This window comes from Tripterygium wilfordii, chromosome 13 (assembly GCF_013401445.1).
Source record: "Tripterygium wilfordii isolate XIE 37 chromosome 13, ASM1340144v1, whole genome shotgun sequence".
NCBI classification, from domain to species: domain Eukaryota; kingdom Viridiplantae; phylum Streptophyta; class Magnoliopsida; order Celastrales; family Celastraceae; genus Tripterygium; species Tripterygium wilfordii.
In genome coordinates this window covers 10513471-10539026 of record NC_052244.1, presented here as the reverse complement: position 1 = coordinate 10539026, position 25556 = coordinate 10513471, and the positions used below count along the sequence as shown (strand labels likewise).

Sequence of the window (25556 nt, the reverse complement as noted above, 5' to 3'; positions counted from 1 at the left end):
TGATAATTTATTATTATCTTTAATTTATTTAAAAGTCATTATATTATTTTTAAAAATTAAATTGTATGTTTGGATACAACAAATACAACAAATATGCATAATACCCCTACACGTAATTTATCACAATATGTTACACAGCACAAATGTTAACAGCAAGAGTACAACCAAACACCTACCTAGCATTCAGCCAGTATTTTTGCTACTAAAATTATCCAGCATTTCTTCTTTCACCATTTCTGTTGGCATATCTGTTACTTTGCAAATGCTCTATTAAACTAGTTATCTATACCTATATATAAAGCAGAGGCTCTAACAATTCTTTCTAATTTTTCGACACCTGGCATGCTAAAACACTCTGCTTCATCATACGTGGACTCTCTACCCTTCCTCTATCCCTATTTCCGACGCTCTCAGCTCTCTATAAAATTTTCTCCAATAAAACATGCCGAGCAATGAAAGAAGGGAAAAAAAGTACAACGCCAAAGCCGTTTTAAACATGCGCAGCGGCAATAAAAAACGCACGATGTCAAAGCCGTTTCGTGTTCTGCGGAGCTGTTATCCGTTTGTTGCTTCTGTGCTCGGTTTCCATAGCCCACAAAATATGCAACCGATTCTGCGGCGAGAAATTGTTTTCATTGGGTAGATCTGGAAATTCCATTATTGGATCTCGATAATGATGTTCCGTTCATGGTGTTTTTATTCAGATGTGTTTCGATTGTAATTCGAAGAACCCGACATGGGCATCCGTTACGTGTGGGATCTTCCTCTATCGGTCTCGGCGTGCACATCAGCTTTGTTAGGTAATTTGATTTGGCTTCTTCTTTCTGTGTTTAGTCATCTCAGCTCCTCCAGATCTGAGTCTGGTAGAGGGCATTCAACTACGACTTGACATATTCTGTCCTGGTAGAATGCTATCCTTTTATGCTTTCCTTAAAGTTCACATATGTAGTATTTTTTTTCATGGACCTGAGTCTTACTTCGTGTATTCTGTGTATATTTATTTCATGTTCAAGGGAATTTTCCAGCAAGAATCATTGGTATGAACCCAAGATACAATTATGCTTAATGTCAAGAAACTCTAGGTGTGACCACTGTGTTCCATGTTCTTTCTTTTTTCTAATATTTCAAGTCATTATTTTAATTTTTTTCTTACCATCCCACAACTTGCTAAAGACTTCCTTATGCATCTAACCACGGCTTCCAAGGTAAATTTTTTATTCAATACATAGTCATGAAAATTTAATGGCTTCTCCTTAGCATGGGAGAAGACAACCATCTACACTAACTTTTTTCTACTGATGAATTGATTGGTTTGTACTGGGATTGGGGTTTTGAAGTTATATCAATCTGCAGTGATCATGTTCTTAACAGTTCAATACTTTACAGTAAGAAGAATAGTTTGCTATGAGGTATTAGATAATATGCAGAAAACCATTTAGATATTTCAAAAAAAAAATTCAGCTACTCTTAACTTTATGCTCCTTTTATTTTCTTTTGTAGCTATTGCGGTTTCTGATGAGCTTGAGTCTCTGTGGACGGAGTTACAACGTCAGAACAAATTCTTATGGTATATTTTCTTTACCCATTGTACATGCAAAGTTTATGCATGTCGAATGTACCTGATTTTGCCTATTTTGACATTTTGATAATGTTTATGTGTTGGACCATGCTATACTTAATGTCAATATGTCATCAATATGTGTGCCTTGCAACATTAAGCATTCTCATGGAGATTGATTTGTTGTGGCTTTATGTTGTTTTGTTCCTCTATTAAATTTTAAATAATGAGGCGTGTCTATCACAGGCCAACAATTGATGGTTTGGTTATTCCATCTACATGAGAATAGATTCCTCTCTTATTTGCATGGAGCTTTAACACTGGTCTGACTATGTTTCCTTTTCATTAACTGAAGTTAATGAAGTGAATAAGGATATCTTTCTGGATCTTACTGGCAATGGGTAAAACATTTGTCTTGATAGTGCTTTTTTACTATTTGAGTTTGGCATTCTGTTTTCGATGCCAAGGTGGCTAACAGTGCCATAGTTCTATACAATCAGCCCCTGATTTTTTTCGTCCTGCTTCGCTTGAAGAAAAGCGTAAGGTAAACCAATATTATTGTCTCCTATTTCTTAGTTCTGATACTTAAGTAGTTTTGCTAGAACCACGTGATATAATTAGCTTGGGAGGAGTGCTTGATTGTGCCGTCCTACCGCGGTTCTTCTTTCTTGGACCCAAAGGGACGTTGTAGTTCGAGTGTTCGACCAGATATGACAAGGCCCTACTGGAGGCAGAGGAGATGAGGAGGATCTGACCAAGGAAAACATCAAGAATACTTCTTCTTGAACAGGGAAAATCACTCTCAATGTAACCAACAACAAGCCAGAGACCGAAGAGGTTATTGTGGTTTTTGAGAACCTGCAGCCATTAGACACTGATTTGGGGGCTAAGGTTCCAAAGGATGCAAAGATCCAGGGTTTCTGGTATGCCGAGCTTGACAAGTAGTAAGAGTGTCCGGTTTTACCTGTCATTCGAATAAGCTCTATTGAAGAGGGAATCAACCATTGCAATGCTAGCAATTTTGGTCTCTAGGTATGGATCTACAAAATAGACTAAAATTTTAATTATTGTTTCGGTGATCGGGCTGACTGATAAATAGGCCTCTACTTTTAAAGTATTGGTGTGATTACAGGGATGCATATTTACAAGAGACATAAACTAGGCAATCTTAATCAGTGATGCAATGGAGATCAGAACAGTCCAGATAAATTCAGCTCCAGCTTGCGGCCCAGATCACTTTCCTTTCCAGGTGATTGCCTTTCCTGGTCCTCTATTCCAATTCCTATTAGTGTTCTCTCTAAATAAACTTATTGTTATCAAAACGATTGACCAACAACTATTATACATAAAAATTTAAAGATTACTTGCATTTCACAATAAATATGTTTGTTATAGGGCTGAACTAAAGTGTATCTTCAATATCTGGTGAAGTTCTCAAGCAACCATTTTCTCTGAATGGTTAAATAATCTGTGTAAAAATACCAGGCTTTTATGCTGATTATATATCCAGGCACTAAAATATATGCATCTTGCTCTTGCCACTGCCCATCTCTTTCAGCCTGTTAGGAGTTTTGTAGGTTAGTATGGCATGCCCCACAAAAGGAGAATCCAACTAGAGTTTTCGGCGTTGTAGTGTTCCTGTATTGATTTGATACTCATTGACAGTTCTCATTGACATGTCTTTGGAACTGTTGCGCATATACGGGCTTTCATGATTTGATATTTAGATTTCTAGATTCTTATTGTTGTTCTACTAAGTTAAATTAGAAGATTTATATAAGCTGTAGAAATGTGATGAAATGGTCAATTGTTTGCTAAAATCTTTTGAGATGTGGATATTCATGGTGGATGCCATAAATGTATTCCTCTTGAAACTGTCAAAGTGAGTTACTTATGAGTGATCTAATCCCCTGTGTGACATAGCCACCTATGATTATGGCATGAATGACATTTTTTGTAAAAAAAAAAAAAAAGAGACAAAAAAGCATTATTCTGGGTCCTTTTACCCGAAGATGTAAAAAGTTTTGTTAGTGATACATGATTTAGAAATAGTCAGATTTGGCTTGAGGAATAGAATCTGAATTGATTGATGATACAATATAGTTGTGGTGTTGATTATTAGATTATGAGGGATAAGAATTTCTTGAAAATACAATATATAGTATAGATGTGTGCTAATGGCCCTAACATGTTTGTCAGTTTACTCATGTTTTGGTGAGTGTGTTATGCTGCTTGAGGATGAAATGCAGGTTTTGCAATTTGGTATTCAAGGATAGAAATGTCAATTCTGTTGTTTCCCATACTTCTAAAAAAGGTAGGGTTTTACTTAAGCTCATGAAGAAAGGTAACCAGTTTTATTTAACCTTTGGATAGTAGAAGCCCTATGGAAAAGTAATCAGTTTTATAATTATTGTATGTGTACCTTTGGATAAATGTTTAAGAATAACAGTTGGATAGACTTGCAGTAGTGTACAATGAGGAAAAAATTCCGATGAAAGCATATTATGGTGGTGCTCGAGGTCTCCAAATTTTATTGAGCAATGTAGATCGTGGCAAGACAGAAATTGAAAGTCAATATCAAAATAGTCTACTCTCTGTTGCTTTATTTGTTTGCTTAATTATATTAGGCAAGGTAAAATTGTTTAAAACAATATTGATTAATGGAATTTTATCCAAGAATTTTCTACACGATATGAAGGTGTTGTACTATTGTTTGCGCTACTCTCTATTGCTTATTGCTTGGTTCCATTATGAGAAAATTGTTGTCACTGTGTTCTGTTAGAAATGTCTTGTATTGCAAGTCTTCAACTGTGCTTTCAAACTAATCTTAGATTCTTCATGATTGGCTGACGTGGAGACTACAAGGTTGGACGATATAGACCGTATAATACTTAAAAAGGGTTATGCTCTTAGAAAATAATGGGTGGGCTTGCTCTGAGTATGAACTTTCAAATCCAAGTGATATATTTTTTTCATTGAAATTGGCATGACTACCTTTAAAATTTGGCATGACGACCTTATACAATTATCTATCGTGAAGTTCTGAAGTTTTATTTCTCTTTTAGGTTGTATAATCTCATCAAATTTTTTGTTATGGGCTTGCCTTTAAATTTTTTTTCTTTGCAACTGTTTAACATAGGTTCTTTTTTTTTGGCTCTTAATTGCATTGCATCCATTTCAAATGCAGGGAATTTTTTTTTTGTGAATTGTGTTGTTTTCCATGTGTATTTTGGTTTTGGGTGTTTATCTATTCTTATTTTATATCACACATCCCGGTTGTTTTGATATACACTGATCAAGGGGTTGTTTTGATATACACTGATCAAGGGATTCGACATTGGAATGGTTTAGAAAAATATATTTGATAGAATATGGAGTTAAAATTAAAATGTATAAGGTGCAAAATAGAGGTAAAGTAGTATAAACTATTGAAAAAATTGTCTTATCATTAAAATGAATGCATTTAAAATACTCAATAACATGTGACTTAAAAAATTAGCTTATTATTCAAAAGCGTATGTTTTACAATAAAATTGATAAACTCAATATCAAATTTGATGAGCAATGCAAAATTTATTTAATTATGAAAATTAATATATTGTAAATAAATTCTAATTAGTATGAGACTACTTTCCAAAAATAATTATTAAAAAATAAATTCAGCGTTCACAATAATTATTTTTTACATATCACAACGTGTCAAATTAAACTTTAACAAAGAAATTGAAAAAAAAAATGTAAATCTAAAAGCTAACAAATAAAACTCAAAAAAAAAAAAAAACATACCCGCGCGATGCGCGGGATTGCGTCTAGTATATCTTAACTCCTAAAGCCTATGTCATTTGCGAAAAAACTCATGATTTAACATGATTTTGGAGAGAAATTGTAATCAAATTTAGCTAAAAGAATTGTAATCCTACTTCACTTCAATTGAAAGGAAATCCATGTAACTCGAATTTATTTATTTTTTCATCCACATGCATATGCACGATTAGACAAACTCCTACGTGGCATGATTATAAGTTTTATACTAGTCACACTACCTATTCTGGCGTGACTAATTTGTTATACAATCATGCCACTGATATTGATAATGATGTGGAATGTTATATTAGTAAAAAATTGAGGGACTGTGTTATATTGGTGTATAATTTTATTAATAGTGCTATATTGGTCAAAAACTTTTAAATTTAGCTTTAAACATAGACCATAGGATGTAAAAGGTCAACGAATCTGGTCCTTCAAATATGTGGCCGTTTGTCTTGAATTAAGCTCCAAAATATCTCCTCTTTAAGGGCTTGTTTCGTGACAGCAATCAAGACTTCATTCCTCCTCAAATTGGCTCTCAAACATGGCAAACAAGTCACATTCTATTGTTGGCAACGTCAGTATGGATCGGACCCCTTGCAACTGGTGTTGGCACATTTATAGAAATGGCATTGATGGCAGCTTGTCCTCCAAGAGATTTAGCTCTGTTCTCTTTGCTCTTGAATTCAAAACAAATTGGAACTCCTTTTTTTTTTTGCGAGGTCACAGAACTGAGAAGAGAGCACAACACCTTTTCTTCCCATAGGGAAGACGAAGAAGGAAAAAGCAAACAAGAAATAAGAGCAAAAGAACAACAAATAAGAAGAGACAAATTGGATCAGAAAAGCTTATAAGTCCGAGACCTCCATCCTAGAACCCACATCCCTCTCCCTTTCCACCATCGACCTCAGTTCTGGAGGGACATCATCATTCCAAACTTCGAAAGATTAGGACCTAACACTCCTCTTAGCTAAAGCATGAGCTTACTCCATTAAAAATCCTACGCACAAAAAAGGCTTCCCGAGAGACAGACTCCTAGAGAATCAACTTGATCTCCATGACAACCGAGCCTCAATCCGAATACACCTCCGACTTCTGATCATCCCCAATGGCATTAATAACATTTAAAGAATCCCCGTCAATATGAATAGCCTGAAAACCCATAACTTTAGCCAGCTGTACCGCTGTCAATGCGGAATACGCCTCTGCCAAGGTTGGAGAATGAGCTACAGGACACCAATCAGTTAAGGCCGCCAGGGGAAAACCAAGATCATTACGAAAAATACCACCAAAACCTGTCACCTTATTCTTGGTACAAACATAAGCATCAAAGTTAATCTTTACAACTCCTCTACAAGGCAAGCACCATCTTTGCGCCACAAAAAAAATACTAGGGCCAAGACCTCTGTCACACAAAGAGTCAGATTTAAACCTCTGAACAGATTCACTAACAAACAAGAAAAGATGAGACACTGAAGACACTTTTTCCCCATGAATAAGGGAATTGCGACGAAACCAAATCATCTTCAGCATAACAACAGGGGAGGCCAGACTAACTAAATCCAATGAGGCCGAAACACTAAACCAAGCATCGATAAACTCATAGCCCAAATTATCCAACTTCTGAATGGATTTACAACTATAACCAAAAGCTTCAACAGCATGGGGGCAAAAGAAAATAGCATGAATCACATCTTCAGCCACTTGATTACATAGGGGGCAAAGCTCAGACAGAATAATCTTTCTGTGACACAAGTTCGAATAAGTCCGAAGAATACCATGAGAAGCTCGCCATATAAAAGATTTAGTGGAAGGAGGAACTTGGAGCTGCCATAACCCCTTATAGAAATTAGCCAATGGAGAACTCCCAGAAGTGCTTGCAAGGTCACGATTTAAAATCTCCTGGGCTCGAAAATAACCACTCCTCATCGAGAAAACTCCTTTCTCTATCCCATTCCAAAATTGCTTATCTACACCCCCTCTCGGACACACTGATTATTGCAAGATTAAGTTAGCCTCCTCTTGGTTAAACAATTCCAAAATCAACTCATGATTCCACCACCCCAAATCATGATCGATAAGGACACTAACAGTAGAATTCCTATAGAGGCCTCTTTCTCTATATTCTTCCTTAAAACAAAGAGGATGTGGAGTCCATTTGTCAAGCCAAATGCGAACATTAAGCCCATTGCCAATTCTCCAATATAAACCATCACTCAAAAGACCTCTCGCAAAGCATATGATTTTCCAAACAAATGAAGAGTTTGATAAAGAATCAGCTTCAAGGAAGGGACAAGTCCTAAAATATTTAGCTTGGAGCACTCTAGATACAAAGGAAGATGGGTGTTGAATGATTCACCACCCTTGTTTAGTAAGTAATGCTTCATTAAACGCTCCAAATTCGCAAAACCCAATGCCCCCCATCGCCTTAGATTTACACAAGGAAGCCATGAAATACCTTGATTTCGTTTGCCTCCTCTCCACCAAAACTCTGTCTAATGATAGAATTGAGCTCATTACATAAGCCTTTAGGGAAACGAAAGACTTGCATACTATACGTAGGGATTGCCTGCAACACTGACTTAATAAGGGTTGATAAATGTACAAAAGTCTATATATAAACAGTGTTAGATATAGATATATATATGTATATATAATAGTTATATATGTGTGTGTACAAAAGTCACAAACGTAATAGTTATATATAAAGATATATATATGTATGTATATATATGGTTTTAAAAGTCAAATATGCAATAGTAATATGTATATATATATATTTTGTCTTGACATGAATTTTTCAAATGCAGCGCAGTTTATTTTTCCTCAAAAGTCCACAAAATTCGGCACCCGTGAAACATCAGTAGATTTTTATCTCTATAAAAGGAATACACACTGATCACAAAAGAGAACACAAAAAACCAGAGAAGAAATCAGAGAGGAAAGAGGAGAAGAAATCAAGGAGGAAGAGGAGAAAGAAATCAAGGAGTGAGTTCTTGAGTTTTATTTTCTCTTTTACAGCAATTTGCTCACATATTCTTTCTAGAATTTTGTGAGATCAATTGTTGGTTGTGTAAACCTAGTATGAGGAACTAATCCTCTTACTAGGGTGATGATGGATCCACTCTATTGTATGTAAATAAATTTGGTTTGATTATTAGTTTATTTATGCTATGTCAAGTGTTAATTAGCTATTCTTTATTGATAATTAAATCTTGATGCTTAGCTACCATCTAGGTTCGATTACCATGATGCAAATTGAGACAAATGCCCATGTCCAATTTGAGACAAGCTTCTTGCAATTAATACCGGAGTTACCTAGACATAAATGCCATATGCTAGGATCTTTGTGATCGCTACATAAGTTATCATAAATCCTAATGCATTCTTGATTGTCCTAGCCAATCCAAATGCCCATGGATGGTTGCAATTGAGAATAGACGTGGTAAGTCAGATGCCCATGACTATTACATAAATTTGGGGACTTGATCTTTGTCATGCATGAATAAAATGATAATTGTCGGCTAAATAATTTAAATACAATAGAGTTGGTGAAATCGGATCCCTAGTGTTTGTTTATTTGTATTAATCCTTGTTTATTTTGTTTCCATTGATAATTTCAAGAGTTTGAATTGCAGATATTTAATATTCAGTCCCTGTGGGTACGACACTCGTATTTGCCACTTCTATACTACAATTGATTCGTGCACTTGCGAGTATAATTGGGTTTATAATCGCTATACTTTTAGCGGGTACTAAACCCCACATCAAGGGTCTCCCTGTCAGCACACGAAAGAAAACGATTTGTCTAGCACTGAGTTTTTTTCCTAACCTTATCCACCACATACTGTAACGACTCCTTTTTTTATCTACCGATCATAGCAGGAAGGCCCAGGTACATCTCAAATGATTTGATCTCCTTAACACCAAAAAAAAGCTTAAGGGACTCCTTCACCTCCACTGACGTATGCTTACTAAAAAATAAAGTTGTTTTCTCCACATTCAATTTCTACCCTGACACTTCCTCATAACCAGCCAAAACTGAATGGACACAACCCCAAGCTTCCAAAGTAGCATGGCAAAACAAAAGAGAATCATCGGCAAAGAATAAATGCAAGACCCGAATACGACCGCCTCCAAACAGAACACCCTCCAACAAACCTTGAGATTCGAAGAGAGAGAGCCGATAATTGAGAGCTTCAGTACAAATAACAAAAAGAAGAGGAGAAAGGGGATCTCCTTGCCTGAGACCCCGCTGAGGCACCACCTGATCACTCAACACATCATTAACCAAAACGGAGTAGGAGACCGTTTTAACACATTGGGAAATCCAACAGATCCGTTGTGCGTTAAACCCCATTTTCACCATAACCTCCTCAATGAAAGACAATTCAAAGCGATCGTATGCTTTACTCATGTCTAGTTTAACCGCCATGTAATCCTTCTGACTCCTATGTTTAATAGCCATAGAATGCAGAGCTTCATAGGCAACTATAATATTATCCGTGATTAAACGCCCGGCTATAAAAGCATATTGATTGCCCAAGATTATCCCAGGAAGAATTAATTTTAGGCGATTCGCTAGAAGCTTAGCAATGATTTTGTACACCACATTACATAAGCTAATCGGCCGATAGTCTATCGCCTTAACAGGGCTCTGCACTTTTGGAATCAAGGCTATAGTAGTCCGACTGATCTCAGGAGATAAAAGGCCAAACACTAAGAAATCGTTTACTACATGAAACAGATCGTCCCCAAGATATTCCCAGTTCTGAATATAGCAAGCCGAAGAAAATCCATCTGGTCCCAGTGTTTTAGTAATACCAATATGAGAAACAGCCGCATAGACTTCCTCCTTAGTGCAACTTCTAGCCATAATAGAATTCATATTATCCCAGACCACTGACGGCATGTCCAATAGAAAGTCCCCCGCACCATTCTCAGACGTAGATGATTGAAACTCCAACCAATATGTGAGACATTATTCTAGAATATTTTCAAGAAATTTTGCAGCTCAAACAATTGCACATGCTTGGCCAACACAACTCCTATGCAAACAACCCACATTCTAGTACAATGTCATACTCGGGTCCCACAAGAATTAAATCTTGGCACAGCTGATTCCCTCTCTTTAGCACAAATAAAATCATGTAATGACACAGATAAAATGAAACTTCAATATGTCCAAAAATGATAGCCCTAAGACTTGTTTCAATCACCATTAAATAGTGACCTTAGTGGTAAGTCGGTGAAATAGGTTTTTCTTGGTTTCCTATAACTCCATGCTCATGCCTGAAAACCGGATCATAAACATTCTCCAAATTGAATTTTGAGTGATATACGATCGTCATGATGATTAACCTACAAAGAAATAAGAGATAGAACTCCTCAATTGTATGTAAGCTCAAAGAGCTTCATATAAAACACTTAGGCTAATCATAATTCAAACCACCCAGAAAATTCTAATTCATACACATGATAAATCATTTAGGCATGTTACAATGTGTATAAAATTTCGTAACATTTGGGTAAGGTTTGATCACTCAATGAAGCAATTAGCTCAAAATAGTCAAAAACCAATACTCTCCAGGTGTACAGCTACTACCCTGTACAGCCCCTATGTGTGGTGGTTGAAATTTGACTGTTAAGCATTCAGATGAAATATCATGATGAATATAATGCACATACCAAATTTCAAGTCGATTGGTACCGAGTTAACTACACAAATAAGGCACATATAACAAACTCAGTTTAAATGACATTTTTTCTTGAACCATCCATAGTCAAATATGTTAATAATGATGAAACTAAGGTGCATACAAAATTTCATATCAATTGGAGTTCATTTGGTTCACCACGTTCACAAAGGAATATGTGCACAAAACTTTATGTGAAATTCTAGTTTTGACGGAATTTAAGCATATGACCAAATCTAAATGTAATGCACGTAATTTCACTTGATTCTTGTCCTAGAACATATATTAAACCCTCATGGACATGTGATTCAAGTTCCAAGTCATTAGGACCTAAGTCGATTAAATTATGATTATTAGAAGATTAATGCACTAACTTAATCCATGTATGTTTATTTTCAAAATTGAATTTCGAGTACTATTATCTCAACCATATATAGATATCAAATTCACATAGAAATAGACATAAGCCTCACTTAATACATGTAATCACATAAGTCAAGTAGTATAACATTATCATTCAAATTTCTCAGTTAAACTGAGAGTAGGAACATAAAATTGTACTAATTTCCATCACATATTGTGGATGCATCAGTGACTTTTTCGTGGATTTGGACAAAACATCAAAGCAATAAAAACTAGTTGTAAAATAAATTGGGTTTGAATCAATACAAAATGATGATAAAAATGAATATTTAAATGATTTAGATGATGATTTAAAGTATCAAATCTCTTGTGTTATTATTAAAGAAATTATAAATAAGTAGAAACTGAATTCATACTATAAAAATAGAAAAACTGGAACAAAAGCTGTCCAAAAGAAAACCAGCCGCCGTGTTGTGTTGTGTCGTGGTATGAGTGCTTCACCTAACCACGCGCGTGTGGAAGATGTCGATAAACCCAACCACTAAAGGACATGTGGCAGTATGCCAGTCACAGCTACCGAACCATAATCATCACTTAACAACTTATGACTTATCCTCTTATAAAATTTTTTTAAAAAAAAGTTATGACTTATCTATTATAAAAATATAGAGATCTCAATAAAAAGTATTTTAATATTAGATATGTCACTTTCTGATTCAATCATCATATTTTTATGCGCCCCTACATTTACACATCAATCAAGATATAAGATCCACTACTAAAATACTAAGATGACTGAGATGCTGTTGATTGAGATTTCTAACATTTTTGTATCCATTACTAGTCTTTTTATTAAAAATTAAATGGGTGTTTTCAAAATCGTTTATCCCAAAAAAGGTCAAAAAAACAAAAAACAAAAAGATAATGATGGGGATGGGGATCGGGATCGGGATCGTACTTCTCCCTTCAAGGGCCCCAAATATGAAATCTCTAACGAAGCGAACCAGACCTACCTACCGGTCCTACCCCAAATCCCAAAGATAATTTGGAACAGAAGTAGAAAGAATGGTCATTAGTCATGCATGTATTCCAAGCACATCACTCACCAACCCCAACAACCGTGTTAGGCGTATTACATACCCCCTCCGAAAGGAACCAACGAGGACAGAAAGCCTGTCAAGTGCCGAGGAACAAGCGGAGAGAGTGAGCGCGCTAATTTCATATCAGTTTGTGCCAAATCCCGCTGTCGATACGCACCAAGTTACAATCGAGCTGTTTTGGGATTGAATAATGGACGCGATGGTTGCAGAGTGTTTGTGGCATCCGACGTGGGTCAATTGCGACAAGTTTGCGACCAATCGGCGTGGATCGGTGCGATTTTCAGGGGTATTGAGTCGACAACAGAGGCTGCAGGTGGGCGTATCTGCTCATTTGCGGTGTCAAACGGCCTCATGTCGTCGCAGGACAATATCTTTGGAGGTCTCTTGTTGTTTCCAGAACTCTCCAGGTACTTCCGTAGAATAAAATAATTGAAGGTTTTTTCGTTTCTTCAAAGCTGGTTGTTGTTTTGCTGCTTAGAAATTGGCACAGTTTTCTTCCAGATTGGTTTGTTTGGTTTTTTCTTTTTTTCGGTTCTTTGTAACATAATTATTGGAAATTGGTTTCGTAGAGGCTTCTTGAGTCCTAGGAAGCACTAGTACGTACTTTACCCTTAAGCATCCGCACTGAGTGCGTTTTGAGTGCGGGTGCGTCACGGGTGCGGCTAGCTCAAGTTTTTTATTTTAAATTTTTGTTCGGGATACGGGTGGGATACGGATTTCATTGCGCTTTAGTAGGCTTACAGAGAGAAAATAAAGGGTCCTTTGTCTTGGAATTTGGTCCTTTCACATTTTTGTATTGGAACTTGGACTTTTTAGATGTATACACGTTATCACTAACTCTTAAGTGTTTTTCTTCTCAAAAAAAAACTTGGAAGTGTTTTTGCAATTGTGAGAATCATGTGAGCCATTCAATGAATGACATGTGGAAATCTTTTCAACATAAGTGATCAGAACAACTCCAATGGGCACATTTTTTAAGTGCTTGAAAGTAAACTTTATGGAAAATTTGGAGTGCTAAAGCTCTACAATGGGTGAAAATGAACACTGGAAAACATAAAATTTTAGAGACACTTTGAGATTTGAAGTGTCCTTTAAGTTGTGAATAGTACTCACATAAACCAAAAAAAATTCGCCACGTGTGCTCAAGAGAGAGAAAGAGAGACAAGAGGGAGAGAAAATAGTTGGTGTTATGGAGTGCTTAAAAATGTGTTACCATTGTAGCACACACACTTAATATTAATTTTTGGCACTACTATCAAGACATTAAGTGCTACCATTGGAGATGCTCTCACTAAGAGCAACTCCAATGGCAACAGAAATATCAAGCACTCCAAAATCATTCTCTCTCTTCTCCTCTCCCCTGGGTGGCATAATTTAATTGGGTGAGTGGGTCCCACAATATACACTATTCATCAACACTTCATACTTTCCAACACTCCATACTTATTTTCTCTTTCTTTCTTTCCAGCACATCTCTCTTCCTTTTCATCATCTCTCTTTTCATTATTCATCAACTATATATATACTCCATTTTTCAAGTGTCATTTTCCACAACAACCTATAAAACAAGTGTCATTATCAAGAAAGTATTATCTCTTGTGTTTTCAAGTGTTCATTTTCATCCATTGTAGAACTCTAACACTCTAAATTTTCCATAAAGTTCACTTTCAAGTGTTTAAAATGTGCCCATTGGAGTTGCTCTAAGCGTGACACATGTTTTCCACTTTCAATTTTAACAATAAAAGTAATTTTAAAAAAAGTCCTTGTAAGACATGTATTTTAGTTTGAAAGACCAAATGAAAATTAATTATTCTAAGACACTCTTGACTTTGACAGCTAATTTTAATGTTTAAATTAAAATTAATGACTTGAATTATAATACTCAATTTTCTAAGACAAAATAATATATAAAATCTTCACAAAAACTTGTATATTAGTGTACATTATGATGATGTTATTGGATGATAACTTGATATTATTGTTCAATATATGTGTATATTTTATATAATTATATATAAAATACTTTTTATATAAGCCGTATCCTAGATTTTGGAAGAAATGACGAATCATCGTATCTCGTATCCCCACACCCGTATCTGTGTTTCTTAGCCTGAGACTATTGAGTGACAAAGTTTGCTCCAAAATCAATAAAAAAGAGTGAAAAACTGTTTGAATTGTTGTCTTCTGAATTAACTTATACAAATGATATGCTCCTGGCTCCTGCTGCAACAATGAAGATATTTTTAAGCATCAATGATCTGGGAGCTTGTCTTTGTTAAAGAAAAAGGGGAGAAAAAAGTAAAAAAGGATTGTTGTTGAGATAGCACGAATGGGGATGGGCGGATGAGGTACTCGTGGCAGTATGCTAGTCACAGCTACCAAACCATAATCATCACTTAACTTGTTTTTGTCGTCATTTTTTTTCGGCTTACGATGAAATGTCTGTAATTCCTTGTGCTTTTGATTCTGCAGCGTCAGTAAAGAAATCTGGAGTTATTCAGGATGCTCTTGATGATTCTTTGATTTTGAAGGTATAGAAAATGTCGTTTAAAGTTTTATCTCATTATAATTTGGCTTCTTGAAAGTCGATGCATTCCTTCAGCTGCTGATCAAAAGTGGCCTTATCATTTACTTATGAGATGTTACTAAAATTTGCAGAGTATGTCACAAGAAGTTGAGCCATATTTAAATGGACGGTGTATATATCTTGTTGGTTAGTTTCTTTAAACATTTGTATTTTGTGGTTAAGTGATTAATTAGTCTGGCAGACAAGTGAGTGAGTTTGAAATGCAGGAATGATGGGCTCTGGGAAAACAACAGTGGGCAGGATACTATCTCAAGTGCTTGGTTATTCATTCCATGACTGGTTTGTAATGTTATGGCTGATTTCTAATTAAAATGTCTATTTTCATATTCTCTGGAAAGAATGAGAGCTGAATATACTTCATATAGAAAATCTACTGAAACCCAACTCCATTAGGGAAAAAAAGTGGAACCCAATTGGACCATAAAAAGGTAAACAACTCATGTGCACAAGACTCCCTCAGTAGGCCGGGATCAGGAACAGGCATGATATACTTAGAATTCTCCCATACTACATGAAGAGGTTGTTTCTAATAATTGAACATGTGACCTTTACGTTGTACCCTTGAACTCTACCACTAGGCTATATGTTTGCATGTGGACAATGGAAGGAAAAAATATTTTGTGTGTATAGGAGGACCATCATATGAACCAAATTAAGAATTGTCATCTGGGTTGAAATTTTGATCACTAGAAGTGGTATCCACTCTGTCACGTCACAAATTATGACATTGATTGGCACCCTTATGACAACAATCTTTTTATCTTCGACCAATTAAACTATGCTTTGCGTAACCTTTCGTGGATGCTGCAGTGACTCATTGGTGGAACAGGCTGTGAATGGAACTCCAGTAGCTGATATTTTCAAGCTCCATGGAGAGAACTTCTTCAGAGACAAGGAGGTTAGCTGGGAAGAAGTATTGAAACTACATTAAATGCTATGGCTTGGCCCCTTGATAATTGATTTCAAAGTTTTGATCTCCTCCCCCCTCGCGGGTCTCTTATTTTATACGTATTGGAGCTCCTTTTCTTTACCTATTGTTTGGCTGAATTATCTATAGATGTTAAGAGCAAATTGAACCATGAATTCAAATGTTACTTTTATCTTCTTTTACCATATGAGACGAGTACATTATCCTTTCAGGTGCATTATCATGAATTTACACATAACAGACAACTTTGCTTTTCTTGATAAATGAATAGACATTCATACTATAGTAGAAGAATCCATCTAAATTTTCAATATAGCATTTTCTTTCTATTAATAATTTTGCTTTCTTCGTGGAGCAACCACTGCAGTTTAATTGCCATACATGCACTCTTGTGGGCTTGTTTTTCTTTTGGTGTTTGATTCGAGCTTAATGATTGCGATTTACATGTACATTTTAGACTGAAGCGTTGAGGAAGGTTTCTTTAATGCGTCAGCTTGTAGTTTCTACTGGAGGAGGTGCAGTTATACGACCAATTAACTGGTATACTACTGAACACAATATTAATCATTAATTTAATTTGTTTCTTATGTAGCTGTTGCATAGACCTGCATGTCTCTTTGTTGTCAGGAAATATATGCACAAGGGGATTAGTGTTTGGTTAGACGTACCTTTGGAAGCCCTGGCACGAAGGATTGCAGCTGTTGGAACGGATTCGCGCCCCCTATTGCATGAGGAATCGGGTGATGCATACACAAAGGTCTCCTGTTTCTGTTTGATGCTTGTTGACCTTTAACTTTTGTTAATTTGCTGCATTGGTGAGTTAGAGAAATGGGATTCATGTCTTTTTTGTGTCTTTCATAATTCACATTGCTTACAGAGTTTAAGGCGTTTGTCTGCTCTTTGGGAACAGAGAGGGGAAGCATATGCATATGCCAGCGCTAGGGTTTCCTTGGAGAGTATGTGCACTTCCACCTATTAAACAGTTGTTTTGTTTTGCACTGAGTTTTCTATTTCGACGAATAGCATTTATAACAAACATTTAATGGTGGTGGCAGATTTCATATAGTATGACAGGATTGAATCCTTTTTTCTGCAATTTGTTTTTTAAATAAGCTTATCTTATTTTCTTCCTTCTCACTTCAATATTTGAACAAGGGATGCCAATTTTTATTCGTTTTATTTCTGTTCTCTATGTTCCCTCAATCCAAACCGACTGTACGATTTTCGTGAAGACAAAACTTGATGATCTTGAATATCATTTTCTTAACCCGCTTTATTGGATTTATTTTTTTATAGTGTGTTTTAACTTTTTTGTTACCATTTTGGCTGAGAAGCATTATATAGTATTGAAAGTTCTGTTGACAATAAGCATTTTATGCAGATATTGCTGCTAAACTAGGAGTTAAGGATGTGTGCAATCTCACTCCAACCGCAATTGCGATTGAGGTCTCTCTCTCACACACCCCCAGATGATTGTGCCTCTGTACTCTCTGTCTCTAAGTTATCATGTCATAAGACATTAGCTCTTTTTGTATTTTCGTTTAGCTCTGCAATTATGCATGTGGTGCGTAGCTGATTGAAGTTTTTATTTTCCAGGCACTTCAACAGATTGAAGTCTTCTTGAAGAGGTTGTAGCCTAATTCTTCAATTATAAAGCTTGTGTATGTTACTTTGTCATCTTATTTGATTACAGTACAGCAGTTGCTATGTTCCTATTTTTATTCAGTTTCTATGTTCCTACTTTTATTCCTGGAACATTGCGCCTGCTGTTGTCTGTATCCTTGAGTCTGGCATATCGTCATTTTTGTGAGGTTAAAACCGTGGGGTTATTATGCGAGCAGATCTCCTGAAATTTGGTCTGGCTGCGTAAACACCCTCGGTGTTGATGCATATTTCCCAAACTGTGGATACGTTTTCTGGTAGTGCAATTCTGTACTCTGTAGACCTCTAATTTATGACCCTTATTTAACTCGCACACATGTAGGCTTCTTAACATTTAACACTCCACGTGAATTGGAGAACGTGGTTATAAATTGGGGATCAATCATTGTTCTTTCTGGTATGATGTTCCTCTCTCGCCATGGTTAGGTGGGTTGATTCATCATTTTTCTTTCTGGTATGATGTTCCTCTCTCCATGGTTGGGTGGGGTTGATTGGTCATTGTAGTTGAGAGAGTTGATAATAAAGAAGACATTGATAGTGCTCTGGTATCCTGTGGTTAAGGAATTCATTTTCATCTTTGAGCAGGAACAAACTGAAATTGAACTGCAATCGGGCTCAACCTTTGCCAGAAAATGAAAACAATTGTTAATCCAACAAGTCATAAAACATATACATTACAACAATACTTCATGTCAAGCCTTTGGGATGGATTTAAGTAGTAAAAAATGAACAAAACTTGTATCACATATATTACCAACTTCAATAGTTCTACAACATTGGAGATAAATTGCGTGACGGTGCTTCTACAAGTGCAAAATCCTCTTCGAATCGCCTTCCATCCCCAACTCAACTTACCTATACAAACACAGTATACAGCCATGTTCTGAAGCATATTGATTCTAGTAGGCCAACGTGGACTTTCAGCCAAGCCTTTAAACCACCGTAGAGTTTCAGCTGACAAGAATCGAAGCCCAATCCGGCAAGCCCAATCCTGCAAGCCATAAAGACTACAAGAAGCCCGATCCAGTTTTAATTATACACACTAAGTCGAATCCGGCAATCCTGACAGGGCTACTTGGCTGCGTGCATGTACGTTTTTCAGAGATCATAAATTGCAAGCGCCTCTTTATCCATTAGACAAACTCTTATTCATAACCACTAGCCTCAATCAACTTAAATGGGCTTCAACCTTGCAAACAAAGTACAATTACGTTAAACCCAACTTATTAAACAAAATTTGGATATGTTAACTTGTTAATGAAATATAAAAGAACACCAAATGAATAACAGTGAAATGCTATTCAATAAAAGTGATTTAGAGTCTGAAAAAATTATGTTGTGATCAGTATTTTAAGTTTATAAAATTAAGTGAGATGACACAAGTGGTGAATCCTTAAACCATTGTAACAAAACCAACGAAGAATAAGAAATACATGTATTGGAGATATTGGAGAATCGGTTGTGATTAAGCTATGATAATATTGTTTTCATATTTACTGTGTATGTATATCATTAGTGCTAAATCATAGGTCAATGATATTAATGATTGTTATGATAATTAGAGGTAGATATTAACTATATCACTAGAATCATGGAGACGTGTATAACTGTAACTATATATGGCTGATGTAATGATATACATACACAGTAAATATGAAAACAATATTATCACAGCTTAATCACAACCGATTCTCCATTATCTCCATATTTAATGGCACTCAATTGAAGTTCCACTTTCACAACAGAGAACAGAGCAGAAGAGCTGCCAACAGTGAGAGCCAATGAAGCACATGAAGATGTAAATAGTCACTGAATTCCAACTTAACGTTGGCACACACTTCATCTCACCATCAATTGGGTGGGACCTTGTTTTACAGTGTGAGCCGGCCATCTGCATCTTCTTGCGCACTAGAGACCAATGAGTTGGCACTGTTGCAGTACAGTATTTCACACTGAACGCCTGCAACACGCCTACACAAAACTGGACATCACCATATATATTATCAAATACGTACGTGGAGCAGAAGTAGAGTAGAGAGACGCAAGGGATGAGTGGATATATGACCAATGTATTTTGTCTATGGGTTTAGGTTAGCAGTAAAATCATTGAGATTTTTCACGTGGTTTTGTTTCTTTTTGATTCTTGAGCCTCCTTGTTCATAAGACCGAAGTAAATGCATATGTACTGCAACTACTGTGACTGTAGGTGTGGACTGCATTTGCGTGCTGTGCAGGCCTAGACAGACCAAAAAAGGGTTAAGACTGTGATATTGAAATCGTACGGCCATTGTTTGACGAATCTTGGAACGAGTACAATTTTGGAAGTGAATATTTATTTATATGATGGATGGGTGGTGGGAGTGGGAAGATCTTTTTGCTTGAAGAGCGAGCCATAGTTCATAGTTTAGTTGCTAGCTGGAACTGTGACTCCCCTACAGCTTTTGTTTGACACTTTTAGCCGATCTTGTTTCATCCCAACCAGTTCTGTCAGGATTTTTGGTCACCAGACAGGTAGTAGCCGACTAGCTAGTCCAAAACAGTCGACCAAGGAACCGGTCAAATACACGGCCACTGAACTATTTTCTACATGAGAAATTCCGGATGCATGAGTCCCCTCATCTCACGCACCAAGCAATTTTAGGATGAGTAACATTATTTACATCTTAAAAATAACTAAGTGTACCCTAATTTTACTACATCACAATTAAAAACATAACAATTTTTTCAAAAAAATACCGTCTACACTCCTCTACTTCGGATTTTTTCTTCTTGTCACATGAACTCCACAAAAGCAGCAACACCAAAATTGACATTCTAACAACAAAGCCTAGAAATTCGTTCTGTCAATTATCTTTCAATTCACACCATTCTTCACTACAAACTCACCCATAAAGACTACAAACCCAATGAAGACAAAAAAAAAAAAACAAAATAACACAAAAAACACACACTTTTTTAATGAAAAAAACAAAGACCCAAGAAGGAAATAACATCATATCCCTAAGCAAAGCAACTCACAGTTGGAATCGACGATAGTGGAGATTTCATTTTGGAAGAGAAGAAGAGGGATGAGGAGTTGGGGTTGTTGTCGTGGGAGAGGAGAGAGAGTGAGGTGGAGGGTCATGACTTTGGCGGAGTTTATTCTCAAGGATGAGGAGATAAGGCGGCTGAGGCGGGTGGGGATGTTCATCAGGCCAACGGAGAAGTCGAAGATTGATAGGATTTGTGGTTGTTGTAGTAGGGACAATGGGGTGTGTTAAGATTGAGTTTTTTGGTGATATTTTGGAGTGCACTTAGCAAAGCGTAGGGTGCAAGTAACACTCATCTTTTAGGATTCTTCCACTCCTAAGTAGGGGTGGTAAAAAAATTAGTTCCGCATCGATTTCAGGTCGAATAACAGGATGTGTTTATGAAATATTTAGATGTCCAAACTTTAACCTAGATTGTATTTCGGATATGTTTAATTGATCAAACTCGGATTGGTATAAATCCAGATAAGTATATCGGACAATAACCTAATTAGGGTTAGGATCTGGATAAGTAAATTAAACAATTTCTACGTACTCGAACTTTGTTTTAAATTGAAAAAAATTTGTTTTTCGACCTGAATTTTTGACATATAACTTATGTTCAAACTTGGTTTAACACAGATCGAACAAATTTGATCATATAGACCGACCAAAATTTTATCACCCTTACACACAAGGATGGTTCAAAAAAAATTTGCACCAAGTAATTATAGGATCTTCAACTATGAAGGGTATTTTAAAAAAAATTTACTGGACAAGGGAGTTAAACGTAAGACTTATCTTAATGCATGTGTATGGGAAGTCATAGGCTATAACACATACTCTCGATTAATCGATTAATATATACTCAGAGGCAAACATATATACATACAAAATCTAATTAATTTTTTATTTTGTTTTTTTAAAATTAATTCAGTTTGACATGATAGTGCCATACATTAAAGTCCATATTTGATCACTTAATTACATGGCAGGTACTTTTTTATTGAATTTTGCAACTGCAATAAATAGTAAATTACTTAATTGCAACGGATCATAAATTAAATTGCTTAATTCCATCACAATTTGCTACCACGACATGCACGAAACAAACCAGTAATCACCCTAATTATGTCTAAACATTAAACCGACACTTAATTATCAATAGCACAAATTAAAGTAATAAAAATATTAATAATATTCTAACTACTTTTCTTTGTATTCATGGAGCTCCACACAAAACCATTACGAACTTGAACAAAACAAGTCTCAGTTTAAACCGAATTCCCACATTTTTTTGCGTTTTTCACTATAAAACACAATCCACGCCTACACATAGGGGTGGTGGCAAAAAAATTTACATGTCGATTTTAGGTCGAACAACATCACATATTTAGAAAATATTTTCATATCTGGATATTAACCCAAATTAAATTTTAAACGTACTTAATTGATCAAATATAAATCAATTTAAAATCAAACAAATAAATCAGAAAATAATATAGTTAGAAAATATTTTCATATCTGGATATTAACCCAGATTAAATTTTAAACGTACTTAATTGATCAAATATAAATCAATTTAAAATCAAACAAATAAATCAGAAAATAATATAGTTCATGATAAGATTTGAACAAGATTTCTGTGTTTGCACTTGAACTTAATTTTAAACCGAAAAAAATTTGTGTTTTAACCCAACACAAACGAAAACACATAAATAATAAATTAGAAGGGACCCCTCAGGCCCTCACAAGCCGTTTTAGAGTTAAGAGTTCAATATTTTCTAATAGGCTCGTATTCATTCAAATGTGGCACTTATTATATTAATTAAAAGGAACTCCTCAAAAACCATCTCCCCAAAACCGGAGCCCTTTCTGCAAGCTTCAATCCACACATTACTTTGATATCCTAATATCTAAAGATTCTAAAAAACCATAGGAAACTTAGGCAAACCAACAGTACAGTACTGAGAGAGGATTAATTTACAATTAAGACTATAACAAACTAATTAACATTTTTTTGGACAACCACCACAGCATGCAGAGGATACTTCATCTCACAAGAAAGCTTCAACACCTCGCTCAGATCAACCGGGTGCGCCGCGTCTTCAACCCATTTGCGGTGGCGCACCAAATTAGCCACCCACAATGTCACTGTGGCTAACCCTAGGTTCTTGCCTGGGCACACCCTACGCCCAGCCCCGAACGGCGCGAGTCTCGTGTCACCACCTCTCACGTCCACGACAGCACCACCCTCACTCTCAATAAACCTCTCCGGCCTGAACTCCATGGGATCTTCCCACACGTGGGCGTCGTGTCCGATGGCCCACATGTTAACCATGGCAGTAGTGTTGGCGGGAATCAGCATTCCGTTGCTGAGCTGGAAGTCCGACGTGGACAAACGAGCCCATGATAGGAGTGGTCCGGGAGGATGGACACGAAGAGTTTCCTTCACCACCGCTTGCAAGTAAGGTAACCTCGCCACGTCAGCGTCTCTCAGATTTCGGCCACCTCCAACAACACTCTCAAGTTCCCGGCGAAGCCTTTCCTGCGCAGCTGGATGTAGAATCAACTCGGCCATGACCCACTCGGTTAACAAAGCAGTCGTATCTGTCCCCCTAAAGATCATTTCCTGAATCAACAACGGACGAGTCAATTCCGTACCACTCGGAACTGGTAAACAATTAACGGAAAAAAAAAACAACTAATACGAACCCATAAAACGGAGATCACGTCATCTTCATGAAGCCTCTCTTCACCGTCCAATCCAAGCAAAACATCAACGAAATCGCAATCTTCCGTTGGATTACTCAATCCACGAAGTCTATGCTCTTCGATAATGCCTCCTACGAATTTCCTGACTCGGGAAGCGAGTTTCAGGCAGCGTTCGTTTAGACGATGAGGGTCATAAAAGAAATTCAACCAAGGCAAATGATCGGACCAGTTAAAAGCGCCCAACAGCTCAAACCCTTCTCTCACCATCGATTTAAGCTCCTCGAGCTCTTCAGGTTGACGGTCAGGATCGTATCTCTTCCCGAAGACACTACCCATGATATTGTTCAAGGCAGCCAACTGAAGGTGCTTCCGCAGAGAAACAAAGCCTCGTTGTTTCTGCTCTTTCGATATATTACGCAGCATTGTGGCGCAGTCTAGCAGGCGACTACTCTCGTGGGCAAAGATGCGCCGGGGAGAGAAGAGGTGAGCAGAAGCGATCCTCCTCAGGAGTCTCCAGTAAGTTCCGTTGGGAGCGAACCCAATGGCTCGCTCAAACATCAGGCTCCTAGCAGACTGCTTGATCGGACGGTCAGCGAAGCTCGGAGATGACAGGATAGCCCTCGCGGTATGCGGATCAGAAGCAACGACAACAGGAGTGGAGCCGAGGCTGAAAGCCATGAGCTGAGTGTTGTCTCGGCTCCAAACCATGGAAGCAAGAGAACGGTGAGCCAAGCCGCGGCTGAGAGTGAAGAGATTACCAAAGACAGGTAAACCACGAGGACCGGGAATAGGGACTTGGCCTCTGTGGTTCCTCCCGTTCTTCCATGCAACGCCACCAACAGCATAAAACCATGTCAAGAGCACAAGGCTCACAGAAGTCATGAAAAGAGCCGACAACACATAACCATCCAGAATGTTGTCGGACCCAAGAAACACAGGGAGAGTAAACACCCACCAGCTTGTGTCTTTTGTGACCAAACCGATCTCCATCTCTCAAAAGCAAGGAGATCCCAGAAATGAAAGAATTGGAGTAGGGCTGAAGAAAAAAGTACTAGAATTGGAGCAGTTGCGAGAGAGTATATATATAGGTCGTGTGTGGTGTTGATGGTTGATTGGGTTAGGTTAAAGAGAGAATACAAATGATCCGGTACAGTAAATAAAGTAAATATCTGGTTGTTTTTATTCAGTAAAAAAAATTTGTGATTTTGATTTTTGTTGGGATGATGATTTCGCGTGGAAAGTCTAAAGATGGTGATCGCGGTGGATCCCATCTGTTTTTTTAAAGCATGCTTTTGCGAACACAATTTTGTTTTGACATTGAACTGTTGGGGAGTGTTGTGAGGTGCTGTGAGGTATAAAATTGTGATGATATGATGTGGGGTGAGTTAGAACGTAAAAAGCTGTTTGACACATCACTTTTAAAACTGTAGTGTGGTGCTGTGAGGTGCGTTTGACGTATCTAAATTACGGTTATATTAGATGACTAATAATATTAATATAAAATCACTTAATGTTTGTATTGTACATTAATCTAAAATAAATAATTGACTTAATTTGATTACGTAGGACAATTCAACATATATTGTAAGCGTTTGGGAGTGCTGTGAGGTGTGGTGAGGTGTTGTGAGGTAAAAAGCTGTGGTGAGTTGGAACGCAAAAACTATTTGACGTGTCACAAAAACTGTGGTGCTGTGAGGTGTGGTGCAACTGAACGCAGTGCGAACGCACTGTCAAACACTCATATTAAATTTGACATGAGATCCTCCCATTCAATCTTGAGGATCTTACTATCGGAGACCCTGTTTACAGATTTCACAATTCTATTAGCACTCCAGTAGATTTGTCGTCCCCTCTAACCTTATCATAGTCACCACCTTCAACTTAGTCAACTTTCTCTTTTCCTTTTCGTGACATAGTTAAACACACTATATTAAAGCACATCCAATAGGATATAACATATGTATAGCACAATAACCAAATCCAGTAGCATAATAGTGCATAAAACATGAAGAAATTCCTATTAACAAAACCCTAAAAACAAAAATGGCAGCCGATAAAGTAGTTTTTTAATATAATTGCATAACTACAAGAAACCCAAAATGGCCACAGATCAAGTGAAAAATTGAAATCAA

General features: G+C 36.8%; 3 protein-coding genes across 5 annotated transcripts; 1 reads left to right on the top strand and 2 right to left on the bottom strand.

The window, feature by feature from the left end:
- Nucleotides 1–6436: 6436 nt before the first annotated feature.
- LOC120012560 lies at nt 6437–7294 on the bottom strand. The gene has a single exon (XM_038864003.1). It carries the CDS (start codon nt 7292–7294, stop codon nt 6437–6439), a length of 858 nt encoding a protein of 285 aa, XP_038719931.1.
- A 5086-nt stretch (nt 7295–12380) lies between these two features.
- LOC120013622 (shikimate kinase 1, chloroplastic-like) lies at nt 12381–18016 on the top strand. Of its 3 annotated transcripts, none has more exons than XM_038865499.1 (10): nt 12381–12931; nt 14997–15055; nt 15183–15237; nt 15318–15390; nt 15922–16009; nt 16497–16579; nt 16667–16796; nt 16950–16995; nt 17421–17485; nt 17636–18016. In XM_038865499.1, exons 1-10 carry the CDS (start codon nt 12715–12717, stop codon nt 17672–17674), a joined length of 855 nt encoding a protein of 284 aa, XP_038721427.1. In that variant the 5' UTR covers nt 12381–12714; the 3' UTR covers nt 17675–18016. The 3 variants fall into 3 exon arrangements, 2 of the variants coding, with proteins under 2 accessions (XP_038721427.1, XP_038721426.1); XM_038865498.1 differs by having other exon boundaries at nt 12385–12931; nt 16917–16995; XR_005471467.1 differs by lacking the exon at nt 17636–18016 and having other exon boundaries at nt 16667–16854; nt 17421–17491.
- A 4497-nt stretch (nt 18017–22513) lies between these two features.
- Nucleotides 22514–24436, bottom strand: LOC120013747 (cytochrome P450 78A7-like). The gene is made up of 2 exons (XM_038865671.1): nt 23425–24436; nt 22514–23341 (listed from the first exon to the last, which is right to left on the bottom strand). The coding sequence occupies exons 1-2, from the start codon at nt 24412–24414 to the stop codon at nt 22715–22717; spliced, it is 1617 nt and encodes a 538-aa protein (XP_038721599.1). The 5' UTR covers nt 24415–24436; the 3' UTR covers nt 22514–22714.
- Between the last annotated feature and the right edge of the window lie 1120 nt (nt 24437–25556).

Coding starts and splice junctions, on each gene's coding strand:
- LOC120012560 (XM_038864003.1), bottom strand. CDS start 7,294: ATGAGGAGTGGTTATTTTCGAGCCCAGGAGATTTTAAATCGTGACCTT.
- LOC120013622 (XM_038865498.1), top strand. CDS start 12,715: ATGGACGCGATGGTTGCAGAGTGTTTGTGGCATCCGACGTGGGTCAAT. Junction 16,580..16,666: donor GTTATACGACCAATTAACTG/GTATACTACTGA, acceptor CTTTGTTGTCAG/GAAATATATGCACAAGGGGA. Junction 17,486..17,635: donor CAACCGCAATTGCGATTGAG/GTCTCTCTCTCA, acceptor TTTATTTTCCAG/GCACTTCAACAGATTGAAGT.
- LOC120013747 (XM_038865671.1), bottom strand. CDS start 24,414: ATGGAGATCGGTTTGGTCACAAAAGACACAAGCTGGTGGGTGTTTACT. Junction 23,342..23,424: donor ACGTGATCTCCGTTTTATGG/GTTCGTATTAGT, acceptor TTGTTGATTCAG/GAAATGATCTTTAGGGGGAC.